Raw genomic sequence first — 18,955 nt, 5'->3', positions numbered from 1 at the left:
TTGCACGCGGCAATGCAGATGAATGTCGGTGGGTGAATTCAGTCGTAGCCCATGGAATGATGATACACCAAATTATTATTTTCGGACATAAATACTACGCAGAGGCGCAACAACTTCCAACTTTGTTTCGACATTTGAAGCTACACAGAGAACGGTAAGTTGTGGCTAATATAGCCAACAGCTATATATAATTTTGCTTGTGTAGCATGTAGGCTAACGTAACATTAAGTCAACGAGCCTCCATACAGTCAGTCAGTGCGGGAACATGATCATTGCACCCAAGATTGAGCTACAATTGGTTAGGCAGTTGGTAGCCTAAATCCTGCCTGATGTTACTGCTGTTCCTAAAACCATTGACATACTACGTTAGCCTATTGTAACCACGCCTACTGTGTGTGTGTGTGTGTGTGTGTGAGAGAGTGAGAGAGAAGGTTGGGCGATTGTGTAACGTTAAAGCCTACATTGCCCGATTGCGCCCATAGCGGGGGGGGGGATGTCTTTCTCATGACTACCTGGCCTGACACGCCAGATAGGATTTTTTTTTTACGGTTAGTCTAGCTGTCAAACCTAACTTTCTTTTTTTTTTAAATACTTTTTTGTGATGGAAGGTTTTGAAGGTGATCATACTCCGCACTGTAAAGTAAGCCAGGATGTTTATTTTGTGTCCCCAGTCCACTTGGTCGTGCTGCTGCTCCAGTTTCAACTGTTCTGTCTGCGGCCATGGAACCCTGACCTGTTCACCGAACATGCTACTTTGTCCCAGACCTGCTGTTTTCAACTCTCTAGAGACAGCAGATGCGGTAGAGATACTCCGAATGATCGGCTATGACAACTGATATTTACTACCAAGGTGCTGACCTGTTGCACCCTCTACAACCACTGTGATTATTATTATCTGACCCTGCAGGTCATCTATGAACGTTTGAAAATCTTGGCCATGTTCTGTTATAATCTCCACCCGGCACAGCCAGAAGTGGCCACCCCTCATAGCCTGGTTCCTCTCTAGGTTTCCTCCTAGGTTCTGGCCTTTCTAGGGAGTTTTTCCTAGCCATCGTGCTTCTACACCTGCATTGCTTGCTGTTTGGGGTTTTCGGCTGGGTTTCTGTACAGCACTTTGTGACATCAGCTGATGTAGGAAGGGCTTTATAAATACATTTGATTGAGAGTGACAGCCAGTGAGAGTCATGTGGCAGAACTGAAGGGAAAGAATGCAGGTGACTATATATCTTTATTGGATTCATTCTCATGTGTTCGCACAGAAGACAGTTGGCTTTTTCTGTTGGTTTGACGGACTCAGGATATGTGGGACCCTTTCAAACTGAGATCACTCTGGTCTATGAAAAAGTCTTCACCGACATTGGCAACGGTTACGACCCAAACTCAGGTACAGCTTACGCCGACAATACTACAGATGAAACTTACACCGTAACAATACTACAGGTTCACCCACACAGCAATACATCTACAACTCAGATAAAGGTATAAACATAAACACACAATCTCCATGCTCACGTGTCCACCACAGGAGGCTGCTGAGGGGAGGACGGCTCATAACATTGTCTGGAATGGCGTGAATGGAATGGTATGTGTTTGATGTGTTCGATACCATTCACTTCAGTCGTTCCTATGAGCCCGCCCTCCCCCAATTATGGTGCCACCGGGCGCCTGTGGTGCCCACAGGGGCCAGCTACTGGCACAGACCCAAACCACTAACAGGCAGCTACAGTGCCTAAGAGAGACGGATAGTGCTGATCTCTCCCTGCTTCCCCTCTGATACAGGTATGTTCTCAGCACCAGTGAGAGGAGTCTACTACTTCACATTCACCTCCATGGGTCGAGAGCCTGGACAGAGAAAATGGGTGTTTACTTGGTCAAAAATGGACAGCAAATGATATACAACGTCGAGGACAACTTCCATGGTGGTTATGAGTACATGACAGGTGCCGTGGCTCTGGCGCTCGATAAAGATGACCTGGTGTACTTAAGTCTTCCTAAGGGCTGGGGGCTGTATGATGACAACTACAACCACATTGTCTTTACTGGCATCCTGCTCTTCACCACCAACCCTGCTATGGGCCGACTCCACTACTCCCTCTCCGTCCTCCTACAGTCTTCAATAAACATGGAATGAGTGACTTTGTCCTGTCATCATTAAAGCACATTACTCAGTCATCATCACAAACATAAACCAGACGGTAGATGACATCCTGTTACCCTATTTTATTATGAGAAGAACTGAGCTGCATCAATGCTAGATCGGGTCAGTAAATATTTGATCTAACTGAGCTGTAATTTCACAAAAGCATTTATGCCATAGTTTCTGAAGAATTGGAGACCAATACATGTTAATAAATATAGAACATTAGTGCATGAGTACAGTGTCCAGTGTCCAGTCTCAGCAGGAGGTGTTATTGTGTTACCTGTAGGCCCAGGAGGTTGAGGCTGGTGTTGCTCCGGCAGCTGATTGGTCCTTCCGTTAGAACCTCCATAGCGTAGAGCAGGTGTTCGTCACGGAAACGAGAGGGCCAGCCCACCTGGAGCTCCGCCTCCCGAATACTGCTGGGACCTGAGTTATGGAGCTGAGAGAGTAAGAGGGAAAGGAGACAGAGATGAGAGGAAGAGAGAGGGGGTAGTAGAGAGGGAGGGGGAGGGAAGTAGAGTGAAGGAAGAAGAGAGAGAGTATGAGAACACCAAGCCACTCAGCTTAGCCCCTTTCCATTAACTCTGAGGGTGGTGATGGTGAGTCACCCAAACAGGACATGGTCCCAGTGCTCCAGGCAGGAATTCTCTGAGAGAGCAACTCTGGCCGACCTAACTATAACCAGCTGGACAGACTGCAGGACAGGAGCACTGCAGACATCCAGCAGATGTCCCTCTTCACTGCATCTTCAACACACACACGTATAATATCTACATAGGTATACAGAGGCTCATTATCAGCAACCATCACTCCTGTGTTCCAATGGCACGTTGTGTTAGCTAATCCAAGTTTATCATTTCAAAGGCTAATTGATCATTAGAATACCCTTTTGCAATTATGTTAGCACAGCTGAAAACTCTTGTGCTAATTAAAGAAGCAATAAAACAGTCCTTTAGACTAGCTGAGTATCTGGAGCATCAGCATTTGTGGGTTTGATTACAGGCTCAAAATGGCCAGAAACAAAGAGCTTTCTTCTGAAACTCGTCAGTCTATTCTTGTTCTGAGATATGAAGGCTGTTCCATGCCAAGAAATTGAAGTTTGCGCTGTTCTGTGAAGGGAGTAGTACACGCAGATGCAATATTCGTGTTGTGGGACTCCCGGAAAATTCTGAAGGGACACGTTCAGTAAAATTCTTTGAGGAATGGATCCCTGGCTACCTACAAATGGACACTAAGGCTGGTCGTGTGAAGCTGGACAGAGCCCATCGCTCTCAAGCACCGATACCCGGTCCCAACCAGCGCCCACGGCCGGTAGTTATAAAGTTCCACAACTTCACCGACAAGCAGCGCGTCATGGACGCGGTTAGAAACATCAGCTCTGATGGTAGTCAACGTAAAAGTCCAAAGGTCTCATTCTTCAATGATTATTCCACTGAGGTTGTACGAAGACACAAAGCGTTTGATGAGGCGAAGGCTCGACTCAGGAGAATGAAGATGGACTACGCCTGTTGTACCCGGCCACATTGAAGATTATGGTCACCATTGAGGCTGAGATATGTGTGAATCCATATTGTTGCCCAGGCTTAGTTTTAGGTGGAAGAGCCTCAATCTTCTTCTATTGATTTTAATTTCCATATATATAAAGGATGAGGCTATTGAGCGGCAATGCGGACTTAAGAGTCTACATTGGAGAGTTGAAATCCCCTGCATGTTAGCTAGTGGGAAAACCCCCTTTTGGATCTTTACATGTTTAATTTCTGGGTTTAGTATAGTTCGAGTTCAGGGTTCATATCGTTTGTTTATGCTCGGTGAGATAGAGGAGAGTTCAACACATGGAAAAAGGTACCACCCCACTTTTACAGTGGGATCCAGTCTGGATATTGAATGGTCAAGACACAATGGCAGGTAACAGACTGCGTGTATGTACATGGAACATTAGAGGGAGCCATAACCCCATTAAAAGGAAGAAGGTACTGTCTTTTTTGAAAAATGAAAATATTGCCCTGTTGCAAGAAACTCATTTGGATGATAAGGAGCCCCTGAAATTACAACAAGGGGGGTTCGGTCAAGTGTTTTTCTCATCATTTACATCCAGAAGTAGAGGTGTAGCAATTCTGGTGAAAAAGAACTTACCACTTAAGGTCTTGAATTGTGTGAAAGATAAATTTGGTCGCTTTGTTATAATTAATGGTACTTTACAAGGGCAGAACATTTCCATAATGAATATTTACTTCCCCCCTGCTCACCCCCCTGGTTTCCTCACTAAGGTATTCCTAGACTTTTCAGAATTGAACTCGGACAGTGCAGTGGTTGGAGGAGATTTTAACTGCTTGTTAAACCCCTTATTGATACGTTTCCCAGCGGTATAGCTTCACTCTCTCCTCAAGCTAAGTCACTTAAAGCTATTTGTGATGATCAGGGGTATGCTGATGTTTGGAGAACTTTTCATCCCTCCAACAGAGAGTTAACTTTTTTCTCTGCACTTAATGGATGTCAGACTAGAATAGATTACTTCTTTATGCCCAGGACATCTTTGCAGTCTGTTTTATCCGTTAGGATAGGAAGCATAGTCATATCTGATCATGCAGAGGTGATCCTGGACATAAAACTCAGCGGGGCATTCAATCGGTCAAGACATTGGAGGTTGAATACAACCATTCTTAAAGACCATACATTCACATCATATTTTATTACAGAGTTTAACGCATTTTTCTCTATTAACTCTCAATCAACAGATAACCCCTCGCTCCTTTGGGAGACCTGTAAAGCGTACGCCAGGGGGCTGATTATGTCATACACAGCTACTAAGAGGCGGAAAAAGCGTGAAAAGCAACATAATGTTAGAGGGTGAATTAGGAACTAAAGAGAAGGACTACATTAAAACTCCCACTCCTGCCCTATTAAAGGAAATATCAGTCATTAGATCAACGTTAGACTCTCTCCTAACACAGGACGCTGAAAAGAAAATGAAATTTGTCAGGCAAAAGCTATATGAACATGGCGATAAGCCAGGAAAGTACTTGGCATACCTAGCTAAAAAGAGAGCTGACTCTCAGTCAATTGCTACTATTACTGATTCTGATGGTAATCATTTATATGAAAATAAATTGATAAGTGACTCATTTAAGAAATGTTATACAAACCTTTATGCCTCAGAACTGCCAAAGGATGCACCCAAATTAATGGAGAACTTATTTTGTAAGATTGAGCTCCCTACTATCTCCGAAGAACAGAGGTCTCTCCTTAATGCCCCTATTACCAAGGAAGAGATAATGTTCGCAATTAAGAATCTGCAAAATGGTAAGGCCCCAGGACCAGACGGGTTTTGTAGTGAGTTCTATAAAGAGTTCCATGGCCTGATCCTTGAGCCATTGCGTGATATGTTTAACCACTCATTTTCAAATGACCAGCTCCCTCAAACGCTGAGAAGCCAACATTTCACTTATTCTCAAAAAGGGAAAAGAGTCTTATTCCTCGTACAGACCAATTTCCCTTCTGAATGTGGATAGAAAATTGCTTTCTAAAATTCTAGCCACAAGATTAGAGGACTCACTGCCACTAATTGTGAAAGGAGACCAAACTGGCTTCATTAAGGGCCGTAAAGTCATGCAACAATGTCAGGCGGCTTCTTAATGTAATTCAAGCCTACCAACAAAGTGCTATGGATGGTCTTGTGCTCTCCCTAGATGCTGAGAAAGCATTTGATCGTGTGGAGTGGTCTTACATATTATTTGCTCTAAATAAATTTGGTCTAGGGACAACTTTATAAAATGGGTGAAAGTTTTATATGATGATCCTCAGGCTGCTGTCCTTACTAATGGAATAAGGTCAAATAGCTTCTCTATACACAGAGGTACCAGACAGGGCTGTCCTTTTTATCCCCTCTCCTCTTTGCACTCGTTATGGAACCACTGGCCGAGTCCATCAGGGTAACGCCTGCTATACAGGGGCTGCTCATTGATGATGTTCACCATAAAATAAGCTTGTATGCTGATGATGTCCTGATATTCATCTCTAGTCCCGAGACTTCAATTACATCTCTTATTAATATTATTTAATTATTCAGCGAATTCTCAGGCTACAAGATTAACCTAACTAAGTCAGAGGCTATGCCACTTGGTAGCCTACACTCTGTACCTAATATTTCTCCCCCCTTCCCTTTTAAATGGTCTCCCTCAGGTTTCATGTATCTGGGTATATTTGTAACTCCTAAATTCCAGCAAATGTACAAAGCCAATTTTGTTCCCTTGTTTGATACAATAAGACAGGATCTGGAGCGCTGGAACTCTCTCCCAATTTCTTGGTTGGGTAGAATATCCCTCTTGAAAATGAACATTTTACCTAGACTACTTTACCCAATCCAAATGATCCCAGTATTACTCTCCAATAAGGTAATAAAGGATGTAAATGGATGGCTAAGTTCCTTTATATGGAGTAAACGCAAGCCAAGACTTAAGATGGAAATATTGCAGCTGCCAAGTTCTATGGGCGGCTTGGACCTGCCCAATATCAGGTTCTATCAATGGTGTGCCCACCTTTGTTATATTTCTGACTGGATCACAAATGATGACTCCTCTATTTGGTTAGACATTGAGACTTCTCTTTCAAAATACCCCTTACAGGATATTTTATTTTTCAGAAGTTTCAAGTCTGTAGAAGATCACTGCAATAATCCCGTTACACTTAACACACTCAAAGTATGGAGGTCAGTTCAACGCTTCCTGGGAAGGTCCAAACTAACCTCTGCTCTTACCCCAATTCTTAACAACCCAGATTTCAGTCCAGGATTGCTGGATGCTGGCTTTAACTTTTGGCTTAATAAGGGCATACGCAGGCTAAATGACTTATTTGCTGATAAGATTTTATTGTCATTTGAGCAGATGGTCGTGAAATATCGACTCCCAAAGCAGGACCTTTTCCGCTTCCTACAAGTAAGACATTATATTCTGAAGAGCACCACCTTAATTGGTAACCCTGATGTGTCTGTCATTGAAAGAATGCTTTTTTTTCGCACAAAGGAAAATGTCTGTAAGTCTGTTTTATGATACTTTAAGGTCCTTTTCTGCTGTCAACACACAGAGGGTGAAACAAGTGTGGGAGAAAGAATTGTCTGTTACTATTGACGAAGAGATGTGGGAGGACATTTGGAGATATGCAAAAACAATATCTATATGTAATCGTACTAGAGGAATCCAATTAAGAATAATACACATATTGCATATATCCCCAAATGCTTTTAGCCCCACTTCCTCTTCCCCTCAGTGTCTTAAATGCAAAACTGATACAGGCACCCTAACACATTGTTTATGGTCATGTACCAAAATACAAAGATACTGGTCTGGTGTTCTGCAAGAAATTGAAAAGATCCTAGGGGTTGATCTAGAATTGGACCCAGTTTCTTTACTGTTGGGTCTCCCTAGTAGGCATGTTACTTCTGTGGGTAAAAGGAGGCTTTACAACATCCTTACCTTCGCAGCGAGGAAAAACATCCTTTTACAGTGGATTAGTGATAAGGTTCCTTCTATTAAAGATTGGCATAATATACTATTTGAATGGGTGCCTCTGGAATATCTGACATGTACATTGCATTCTAAAACAGACCAGTTCTACAAAGTATGGGAACCTTATCTAAATTACCTAGAACCCGAGGTATCAGCTATTATGCTGCAAGGATTCTCTTAGAATGGCGGGGATCTATGTATTTCAGAACTACACTGTACGTTCCATGTGTGGAACCTAAATTCTTGGTTTAAACAGAGCTTTTTTGTTTAATTTCTGTTTGTAAGTTTGATAAAAATGTATGTATTGAGAGACGCAATGATGGGGATGGGGTGAGAGAAGCACCGAGCGGGAAGAGGAAAATGGTGTACGTATGTATGGGTGTGTGTGGTATGTATGTATGTGTGTGTATGTATGTATGTGTGTACACGCATATGTGTATGTATGTATGTGTGTACACGTATATATGTGTATATGCATGTGTGTATGTATATGTATGTGTGTGTATGTATATATAGTGGGGCAAAAAAGTATTTAGTCAGCCACCAATTGTGCAAGTTCTCCCACTTAAAAATATGAGAGAGGCCTGTAATTTTCCTCATAGGTACACTTCAACTATGACAGACAAAATGAGAAAAAAAATCCAGAAAATCACATTGTAGGATTTTTTATTAATTTATTTGCAAATTATGGTGGAAAATAAGTATTTGGTCAATAACAAAAGTTTATCTCAATACTTTGATATATACCCTTTGTTGGCAATGACAGAGGTCAAATGTTTTCTGTAAGTCTTCACAAGGTTTTCACACACTGTTGCTGGTATTTTCGCCCATTCCTCCATGCAGATCTCCTCTAGAGCAGTGATGTTTTGGGGCTGTTGCTGGGCAACACGGACTTTCAACTCCCTCCAAAGATTTTCTATGGGGTTGAGATCTGGAGACAGGCTAGGCCACTCCAGGACCTTGAAATGCTTCTTACGAAGCCACTCCTTTGTTGCCCGGGCGGTGTGTTTGGGATCATTGTCATGCTGAAAGACCCAAGAAGGAAGTTTTCACTGAAAATCTCACGATACATGGCCCCATTCGTTCTTTCCTTTACACGGATCAGTCGTCCTGGTCCCTTTGCAGAAAAACAGCCCCAAAGCATGATGTTTCCACCCCCATGCTTCACAGTAGGTATGGTGTTCTTTGGATGCAACTCATCATTCTTTGTCCTCCAAACACGATGAGATGAGTTTTTACCAAAAAGTTCTGTTTTGGTTTCATCTGACCATATGACATTCTCTCAATCTTCTTCTGGATCATCCAAATGCTCTCTAGTAAACTTCAGATGGGCCTGGACATGTACTGGCTTAAGCAGGGGGACACGTCTGGCACTGCAGGATTTGAGTCCCTTGCGGCGTAGTGTGTTACTGATGGTAGGCTTTGTTACTTTGGTCCCAGCTCTCTGCAGGTTGTTCACTAGGTCACCCCGTGTGGTTCTGGGATTTTTGCTCATCGTTCTTGTGATCATTTTGACCCAACGGGGTGAGATCTTGCGCGGAGCCCCAGATCGAGGGAGATTATCAGTGGTCTTGTATGTCTTCCATTTCCTAATATTTGCTCCCACAGTTGATTGCTTCAAACCAAGCTGCTTACCTATTGCATATTCAGTCTTCCCAGCCTGGTGCAGGTCTACAATTTTGTTTCTGGTGTCCTTTGACAGCTCTTTGGTCTTGGCCATAGTGGAGTTTGGAATGTGACTGTTTGAGGTTGTGGACAGGTGTCTTTTATACTGATAACAAGTTCAAACAGGTGCCATTAATACAGGTAACGAGTGGAGGACAGAGGAGCCTCTTAAAGAAGAGGTTACAGGTCTGTGAGAGCCAGAAATCTTGCTTGTTTGTAGGTGACCAAATACTTATTTTCCACCATAATTTGCAAATAAATTCATTAAAAATCTTACAATGTGATTTTCTGGATTTTTTCCACTAATTTTGTCTGTCATAGTTGAAGTGTACCTATGATGAAAATTACAGGCCTCTCTCATCTTTTTAAGTGGGATAACTTGCACAATTGGTGGCTGACTAAATACTTTTTTGCCCCACTGTATACAGTGCCTTGCGAAAGTATTCGGCCCCCTTGAACTTTGCGACCTTTTGCCACATTTCAGGCTTCAAACATAAAGATATAAAACTGTATTTTTTTGTGAAGAATCAACAACAAGTGGGACACATTTATTGATATTTCAAACTTTTTTAACAAATCAAAAACGGAAAAATTGGGCGTGCAAAATTATTCAGCCCCTTTACTTTCAGTGCAGCAAACTCTCTCCAGACGTTCAGTGAGGATCTCTGAATGATCCAATGTTGACCTAAATGACTAATGATGATAAATACAATCCACCTGTGTGTAATCAAGTCTCCGTATAAATGCACCTGCACTGTGATAGTCTCAGAGGTCCGTTAAAAGCGCAGAGAGCATCATGAAGAACAAGGAACACACCAGGCAGGTCCGAGATACTGTTGTGAAGAAGTTTAAAGCCGGATTTGGATACAAAAAGATTTCCCAAGCTTTAAACATCCCAAGGAGCACTGTGCAAGTGATAATATTGAAATGGAAGGAGTATCAGACCACTGCAAATCTACCAAGACCTGGCCGTCCCTCTAAACTTTCAGCTTATACAAGGAGAAGACTGATCAGAGATGCAGCCAAGAGGCCCATGATCACTCTGGATGAACTGCAGAGATCTACAGCTGAGGTGGGAGACTCTGTCCATAGGACAACAATCAGTCGTATATTGCACAAATCTGGCCTTTATGGAAGAGTGGCAAGAAGAAAGCCATTTCTTAAAGATATCCATAAAAAGTGTCGTTTAAAGTTTGCCACAAGCCACCTGGGAGACACACCAAACATGTGGAAGAAGGTGCTCTGGTCAGATAAAACCAAAATTGAACTTTTTGGCAACAATGCAAAACGTTATGTTTGGCGTAAAAGCAACACAGCTCATCACCATGAACACACCATCCCCACTGTCAAACATGGTGGTGGCAGCATCATGGTTTGGGCCTGCTTTTCTTCAGCAGGGACAGGGAAGATGGTTAAAATTGATGGGAAGATGGATGGAGCCAAATACAGGACCATTCTGGAAGAAAACCTGATGGAGTCTGCAAAAGACCTGAGACTGGGACGGAGATTTGTCTTCCAACAAGACAATGATCCAAAACATAAAGCAACATCTACAATGGAATGGTTAAAAAATAAACATATCCAGGTGTTAGAATGGCCAAGTCAAAGTCCAGACCTGAATCCAATCGAGAATCTGTGGAAAGAACTGAAAACTGCTGTTCACAAATGCTCTCCATCCAACCTCACTGAGCTCGAGCTGTTTTGCAAGGAGGAATGGGAAAAAATGTCAGTCTCTCGATGTGCAAAACTGATAGAGACATACCCCAAGCGACTTACAGCTGTAATCGCAGCAAAAGGTGGCGCTACAAAGTATTAACTTAAGGGGGCTGAATAATTTTGCACGCCCAATTTTTCAGTTTTTGATTTGTTAAAAAAGTTTGAAATATCCAATAAATGTCGTTCCACTTCGTGATTGTGTCCCACTTGTTGTTGATTCTTCACAAAAAAATACAGTTTTATATCTTTATGTTTGAAGCCTGAAATGTGGCAAAAGGTCGCAAAGTTCAAGGGGGCCGAATACTTTCGCAAGGCACTGTATATATATATATATATATGCGTAGGTATGTGTAAGTGAGTGCTTTTTTTTTCTTTTGTGTGCTTTGTCTCTGTTGTTGTATCTCTTAATATGGGTGAAAATTGTGAAATTCCAATAAAAATACTGTTACAAAAAAGAAATTAGCCTTTTAAAATGATAAACTTGGATTAGCTAACACAGCGGGCCATTGGAACACAGGAGTGATGGTTGCTGATAATGGGCCTCTGTACGCCTATGTAGGTAGATATTCCATTAAAAAATCTGCCATTTCCAGTTACAATAGTCATTTACAATATTAACAATATCTACACTGTATTTCTGATCAATTTGATGTTATTTTAAAGTACAAAAAAATGTGTTTTTCTTTCAAAAACAAGGACATTTCTAAGTGACACCAAACCTTTGAACGGTAGTGTATGTCTGATTCCCCCTCGTATCCCTCCACCCCGCTCTTTCTTTCTCTCTCTCTTCCTTTATGACAGTAATTACCACTGTTCAGGAGGCCTTTGATCAGACAGCAGACAGCACTTACAGGGCTACTGCTTTTACTGTGTGTGTATGTACCTCGTAGATGTGTGTGACCTGGGGTCCTACGTCATCCTCTTTGACCGGCTTCTCTTTGGGCTCCCAGTGAGGAAACGGAAGAACCACCTGAGAGGGATGACACACCCTGGAAAGGGAGAGAGAGAGAGAGAGGCAGAGAAAGAGATGGGAAAGAGAGAAAGAAAGAAAAAGAGGAGCAATAGAGAAATAAAGAGAAGAGAGAGAGTATGAGAACAAATTATATGGAGAACAAATGATATGCAACATCCAGGACAACTTGGGGGGTGAACACCAAGCCACTCACCACTTCGCTGCCAAACACAACTTACCCAACGCCGGTTGGACCTTAACCTCCAGCCCCCCACACCCACAGCCCCCCACGGATCACTGTCTGTTTGTGTGTACAACTGCCTTAGAACCAGCCAAGTCACTCTGGGTCCAGGCTTTGAAGTGTGTATGTGTGTGTGGGGGGATAGTAAAACAAGGAACATTCGGACAAGTGGGGACATTTTGTCAGAACCCACAAGGAAAAAAGCTATTTTAGGCTTGGGAGTTAAGGTTAGGGTTACAATTAGGGTTAGGGTAAGGTTTCGTTTTAGGGTTAGGGGTTAAGCTTAGCATTAAGGTTAGGGTTAGGTTAACGGTTAGGGAAAAAAGGAGTTTGAATGGGAATCAATGTTTTGTTCCCCACATCGATAGTAAATCAAACGTGTGTGTATGTGTGTGCAAGCGTGTATGTGACGAAGGAGCACTAGCACTGGCTCATGTGTGCATGATTAGCAGAGATCTATTCATAGAAACATACACAGACAACCACACTAGGCAATAGAAATATAGAAAACTAAATGAGCCTGTCTCACCTACATGGCACAAGACAAAGAGATACACTGTATGACAACAAAGTGCATCAAATACAGCAAAGATATTCTAATGTCACAGGGTTAGAGAAAAGATCAATCAGAACAAAGATGTATCACTCACCCCCTCAGGTCTAGCTGAGCTCTGGCAGAGATGGAGAGAGACAGACTGACTGGGTTGCTCTTGGAGTTGTCTTTGTTTGAACTGTAAGATAAGAGACACACATGAGTCAATAAAGATGTTTGGATGTAGAGTCTGCACCATGGCCTGACGATGTATGGTGTGTGTGCGTGTGCATGTGTGCGCGTGTGAGTAAATGAGTGAGTGAGCGTGTGTTTGTGGCGAGATGAACAGTCAATGTTTTGTGTCGTCTGTTTCCCTCCGGCCATCTGTCTCGACGCTCTTTGTTTGGGAAAGCCACAGAAATCCTCAGAATTCTGACAGAGGTTCCTTTTTACAGTTATGTGTGTCACAGCTCTTCCGCAGTGTGTGTATGTGTATTTGCATGCCTTTGCCTGTGTGTGTCTGTCACCTGTGGATCTGTAGGTCAAAGTCAATGTGAGGACCGGCATCATCCAGCCTTTGGACAGCAAACCTTAAACCTACAGATACCTGGAGACAGAGACAGTGAGACAAAGAGAGAAGGACAGAGAGGGACAGAGAGACAAAGGGAGAGGGACAGAGACAGAAAGAGACAATTCAAAGTCTGTCAGTGACATCTGTAAGTGTTCAGTTAAACCGAGCAGCCTTCTAACCCCATGTAGAGTTTCCCTTTGTTAAAACTAACCAGAACCTGGCCATGGTATGTGTATCTGGGTTACGTATCTGTATTGTGTGTGTGTGTCTCAGTTGGAGGATCAGTACAGATCTGTGGGCTGAGACAGACCAGATCCCTTTCCCTCTAGTCTTCAGACCCCAGTTAAACCCCCCTCAACCCTTGCTTAACTCACACCATGTGGAGGGCTTAGTTCATAACCATGATTATGATAATGGCTTCTTGCATTTGTGTGTGTGTGTGTGTGTAATAATGTTGTCATGAGCAACAGGTCAGACACTAGTCAATGCCGGAAACTCTTAAACACGCGCTAAAACTACAAGGGAGAAGCCTGAGGGCGGAAACTCATTAGGACTCCAAAGTCAAAGAGACTTTATTGTACATCAGAGAGAGAATCAGTAAAACTCAACAGAGATGACGAAAAACCAAATGAGTCTAAATCACTGAGGTCCCCAGGCTGAGAGAAAGAGAGAGAGACAGACAGAGTGACCCAAATATATCTCTCTCCCCAAATCTGGAAAACATGTATTTCCTGTCGCTTCTCTCCCATGTCTTGAACAGCACCACCACCACTATAAAACTGTCTAATCTGGATCTACTGTAAAACCCACCATAGTACAGAGACAGAGTTTGTCAAGGAAATTATCTAGTGCATCGAGCAGCCATCGACCTGATCTAATGTATCGACCAGCCATCGACCTGATCTAATGTATCGACCAGCCATCGACCTGTTCTAATGCATCGACAACCATCGACCTGTTCTAATATATCGGCCTGATCTAATGCATCAACCAGCCATCGACCTGTTCTAATGCATCGACCAGCCATCGACCTGTTCTAATGCATCGACCAGCCATCGACCTGATCTAATGCATCGACCAGCCATCGACCTGTTCTAATGCATCGATCAGCCATCGACCTGATCTAATGCATTGACCTGATCTAATGTATCGACCAGCCATCGACCTGATCTAATGCATCGACCGGCCATCAACCTGATCTAATGCATCGACCAGCCATCGACCTGATCTAATGCATCGACCAGCCATCGACCTGTTCTAATGCATCGACCAACCATCGACCTGTTCTAATATAATCGACCTGATCTAATGCATTGACCAGCCATCGACCTGTTCTAATGCATCGACCAACCATCGACCTGTTCTAATATAATCGACCTGATCTAATGCATCGACCAGCCATCGACCTCTTCTAATGCATCAACCAACCATCGACCTGTTCTAATGCATCGACCAGCCATCGACCTGATCTAATGCATTGACCAGCCATCAACCTGATCTAATGCATCGACCTGATCTAATGCATCGACCAGCCATAGATCTGATCTAATGCATTGACCAGCCATCAACCTGTTCTAAGCCATCGACCTGATCTAATGCATCGACCAGCCATCGACCTGATCTAATATATCGACCAGACATCGACCTGATCTAATGCATCGACCAGCCATTGACCATGGCTCTGTGACTGTTCTCATATTCCTTGTAAGAGAAGGGATGTAAGAGAAGGGATTGACACTGTCGACCAAACTAACAGATAGGTATCTATTTGTTTTTCTGGCCAGTGAGACCTCTGATTGCTCTAAGGCTATATATGGTGTTCCACAGGCCTCTGTACAGGGGCCGTTTCTGTTCACATTGTACATGCTGACTGTCTGGCAGAGGTGGCACAACAGGCCCCAGAGTGGTGTAGCGGAAGACAAAATTCTGAGGACCTTCATTTTTCCTGATCTGGTAACTTAACCAGGTAAAACTCTGGACCTTATACGGTATGACGTGATTCATCTGTTTAATATGGGCTATGATGGGACCAGAGTTTTTCTAATCAGGTCACATGGTTTAAAAAAACTCCTGGCCTTGGGGAGGATGAAAACCCTGTCAAACTGCAGCAACCTTGTACTTGTTCATATGAATTATATTTTAAAAAAGGACTAGGGGGGTCCTATAGACAGACACTGAGAAAGAAACACGATTGGACAATAAAACACAGGGGTGAGCTTGCTTTATGTAGGTTTGCATCATGTAGTTTGCATTATTGTGTTTATATGTTATATTATTGTGTTTATATTTCACAACATTACCGCTTCGTTTACCCTGGCCAGAGGAACAGGGCCCATAGTAGACTACACTATGCAGCTGCTGTTAGTATTCTACAGTTGATCAGACCGAAAAATTGTCTCGTTTCCATGCAACACATCATGTCAGCTCGCTAATGTTTAGGAAGGCTGCTCCATTTATGTAAGAGTTTTTGCTTGTGTCTGTCGGGAGTGATGAGTTATCAGCTTGCTAAATAAATACCAGAGGAAAGTGGAGATCGCCTTGAGCTTTATGCCAGCCTGCGGGACCTGCGTTATCCATTAATCTGATTGGTCAAGACACACAAAGAGCCTGTAGCAGCACTCCAGTGTGCAGTCTGCATTTTAGAGGCTTGACTCCAAAATATTAGAATGAGAAAAAGATACGTTCAAAATGGTCTACAAGCGTTATTCCGGCTGCATGATTAGTAAGTTTGTGTGTGTGTGTTTATTATATAAAAGCTCATGAATTCCTATAGGTCCAAAGGGGCAAGGGTAAGTATGTATGGGACACATCTGGTCTGAAGGAGAGCTGACGTGCACACACGCACACAAACACACACACTCTTCAACCCCTTGGAGCCCTCTAAAGCCGCACCCCAGAAGTGAAATATGATCACATAATTGATTTATCAGAATGCTGTGTGTCGCTTCTAGAGCTAACAAATACTGCTCTCAGGCTCACACCACACACACACTTATGCACGTAGCCAAGTATACACACACACACAAACACATACACACACACACACAAACACACACACACACACACACAAACACACATGCACACACAGACAGACTGGTTACAGAAACACAGGGTAGAGTTACATGTCGGAAAGGACCACTCTTTACTTAACAAAGCCTGTGCTTCCTGGATGTGTCATGCAAGGGGCAAACGGATTAACACACACAGAAAAACCCACAGACAGCTTCAGAGTGTGGGACTCAGTGGGGCACGGGGTATCTGGGTGATCAATCACCATGGTAAATATCAATCAGCACCGCTGTATCTGATTGACAGCTTCCTGTTTGGACAGGAAGTGGATGTTTCCAAGTAAAGGGGAGGTCAGTGTGGGGGCATGTATGTGTGTGTATCTTTTGTGTGTTCATTTGTGTGTGTGTGAGTGTGTTGGACTTACTTCTGTTCCAGCAACCATAGGGTTCCCCAGGTCACACACCACCAGTCTGGAGTCATTCACCATTCTGTACTCACAGTTCAACCTGGATAGAGACTGGAGAGGAGTGGAGGGCAGGCAAAAAGAGAGGAGGTGGAAGGGAGAGGGTGGAAGAGGAAGAGAAGTGATATGTGGGGGAAGGGAGGAGAGGAAGAGAGTGATGAATGTTCTGACAGTAACAACCTCATCCATCTTAGTGCCCCATTGTCAACAGGATGTAATGTAATGGTAAAGAGGTCAGCAAGGCGGTAGGGTCTAGTTGAGCTGGGCTAGGGTCAGTGTGGGGGGTGATAGTGTGTGTGAATGTGTGTTCTCACCTCTATCCTGCGTTCCACTCCTATGTAATCAGCCTCAGGGGGTAGGAGTGTGTGTAGCTCTGTCTCATATGCCCCCTCTCCTTTGTTAACCGCGTTTATGGTCAACATGACCAGGTTGTCATCCCCGATCACCAGCTCTGTACGGTCCCTGTATTTGTGTGTGTCCAGGAGAGAGAAAAAAACAAGTCAATACTATGTCAAACAGTAGAGGTCAGAATATGTGTGTGTGTGTCAGTCAGAGGAGAATGACAGGGTGTTTTTGTTGGGCTGCCATGGCGATAGCATACAGATGGAAACAGTAGAAAAACACACACACACACAGGCCTCACTACACGCTTGCTAATGCAAACAATCAGAGAGTAAACTTCTCTCCTTGCATGCTGTAACACAGTCCTACACTTTGTTTGGGTGTGTGTGTATATGAATGTGTGTGAGTGTGAGTATGTACATATGTTGAAAGTTTACAGGTTGACAAGGACTTTTCTGAATCTTCCCAACATGCCTCACTTGACAGGGCAGGGCACAACACACACCACAAGGTGTAACACACCCCTATATCAGTAAGATTATTTAACTGCTGTATTTAAATGAGACTGTAACTGATTCATGTTGACGTATATGCTACATATGTTAGATACAGTACATACAGTGCCTTGCGAAAGTATTCGGCCCCCTTGAACTTTGCGACCTTTTGCCACATTTCAGGCTTCAAACATAAAGATATAAAACTGTATTTTTTTGTGAAGAATCAACAACAAGTGGGACACAATCATGAAGTGGAACGACATTTATTGGATATTTCAAACTTTTTTAACAAATCAAAAACGGAAAAATTGGGCGTGCAAAATTATTCAGCCCCCTTAAGTTAATACTTTGTAGCGCCACCTTTTGCTGCGATTACAGCTGTAAGTCGCTTGGGGTATGTCTCTATCAGTTTTGCACATCGAGAGACTGACATTTTTTCCCATTCCTCCTTGCAAAACAGCTCGAGCTCAGTGAGGTTGGATGGAGAGCATTTGTGAACAGCAGTTTTCAGTTCTTTCCACAGATTCTCGATTGGATTCAGGTCTGGACTTTGACTTGGCCATTCTAACACCTGGATATGTTTATTTTGTTAACCATTCCATTGTAGATTTTGTTTTATGTTTTGGATCATTGTCTTGTTGGAAGACAAATCTCCGTCCCAGTCTCAGGTCTTTTGCAGACTCCATCAGGTTTTCTTCCAGAATGGGCCTATATTTGGCTCCATCCATTTTCCCATCAATTTTAACCATCTTCCCTGTCCCTGCTGAAGAAAAGCAGGCCCAAACCATGATGCTGCCACCACCATGTTTGACAGTGGGGATGGTGTGTTCAGCTGTGTTGCTTTTACGCCAAACATAACGTTTTGCATTGTTGCCAAAAAGTTCAATTTTGGTTTCATCTGACCAGAGCACCTTCTTCCACATGTTTGGTGTGTCTCCCAGGTGGCTTGTGGCAAACTTTAAACAACACTTTTTATGGATATCTTTAAGAAATGGCTTTCTTCTTGCCACTCTTCCATAAAGGCCAGATTTGTGCAATATACGACTGATTGTTGTCCTATGGACAGAGTCTCCCACCTCAGCTGTAGATCTCTGCAGTTCATCCAGAGTGATCATGGGCCTCTTGGCTGCATCACTGATCAGTCTTCTCCTTGTATGAACTGAAAGTTTAGAGGGACAGCCAGGTCTTGGTAGATTTGCAGTGGTCTGATACTCCTTCCATTTCAATATTATCGCTTGCACAGTGCTCCTTGGGATGTTTAAAGCTTGGGAAATATTTTGGTATCCAAATCCGGCTTTAAACTTCTTCACAACAGTATCTCGGACC

At 43.2% G+C, this 18,955-nt stretch overlaps 1 protein-coding gene across 1 annotated transcript in view; it reads right to left on the bottom strand.

The window, feature by feature from the left end:
• Positions 1–18,955, bottom strand: part of itga8 (integrin, alpha 8) — a 65,156-nt gene that overhangs the window by 7,461 nt on the left and 38,740 nt on the right. The window contains exons 20-25 of the mRNA XM_036971671.1: positions 17,105–17,252; positions 16,752–16,844; positions 13,275–13,354; positions 12,866–12,946; positions 11,906–12,011; positions 2,421–2,579 (exon numbers count right to left, since the gene is read on the bottom strand). Coding sequence (XP_036827566.1) covers positions 2,421–2,579; positions 11,906–12,011; positions 12,866–12,946; positions 13,275–13,354; positions 16,752–16,844; positions 17,105–17,252 — 667 coding nt within the window. The remainder of the gene's footprint in view (positions 1–2,420; positions 2,580–11,905; positions 12,012–12,865; positions 12,947–13,274; positions 13,355–16,751; positions 16,845–17,104; positions 17,253–18,955) is intronic.

This window comes from Oncorhynchus mykiss, chromosome 3, assembly GCF_013265735.2.
Source record: "Oncorhynchus mykiss isolate Arlee chromosome 3, USDA_OmykA_1.1, whole genome shotgun sequence".
NCBI lineage: Eukaryota > Metazoa > Chordata > Actinopteri > Salmoniformes > Salmonidae > Oncorhynchus > Oncorhynchus mykiss.
This window is presented reverse-complemented; position numbering and strand designations above follow the sequence as displayed.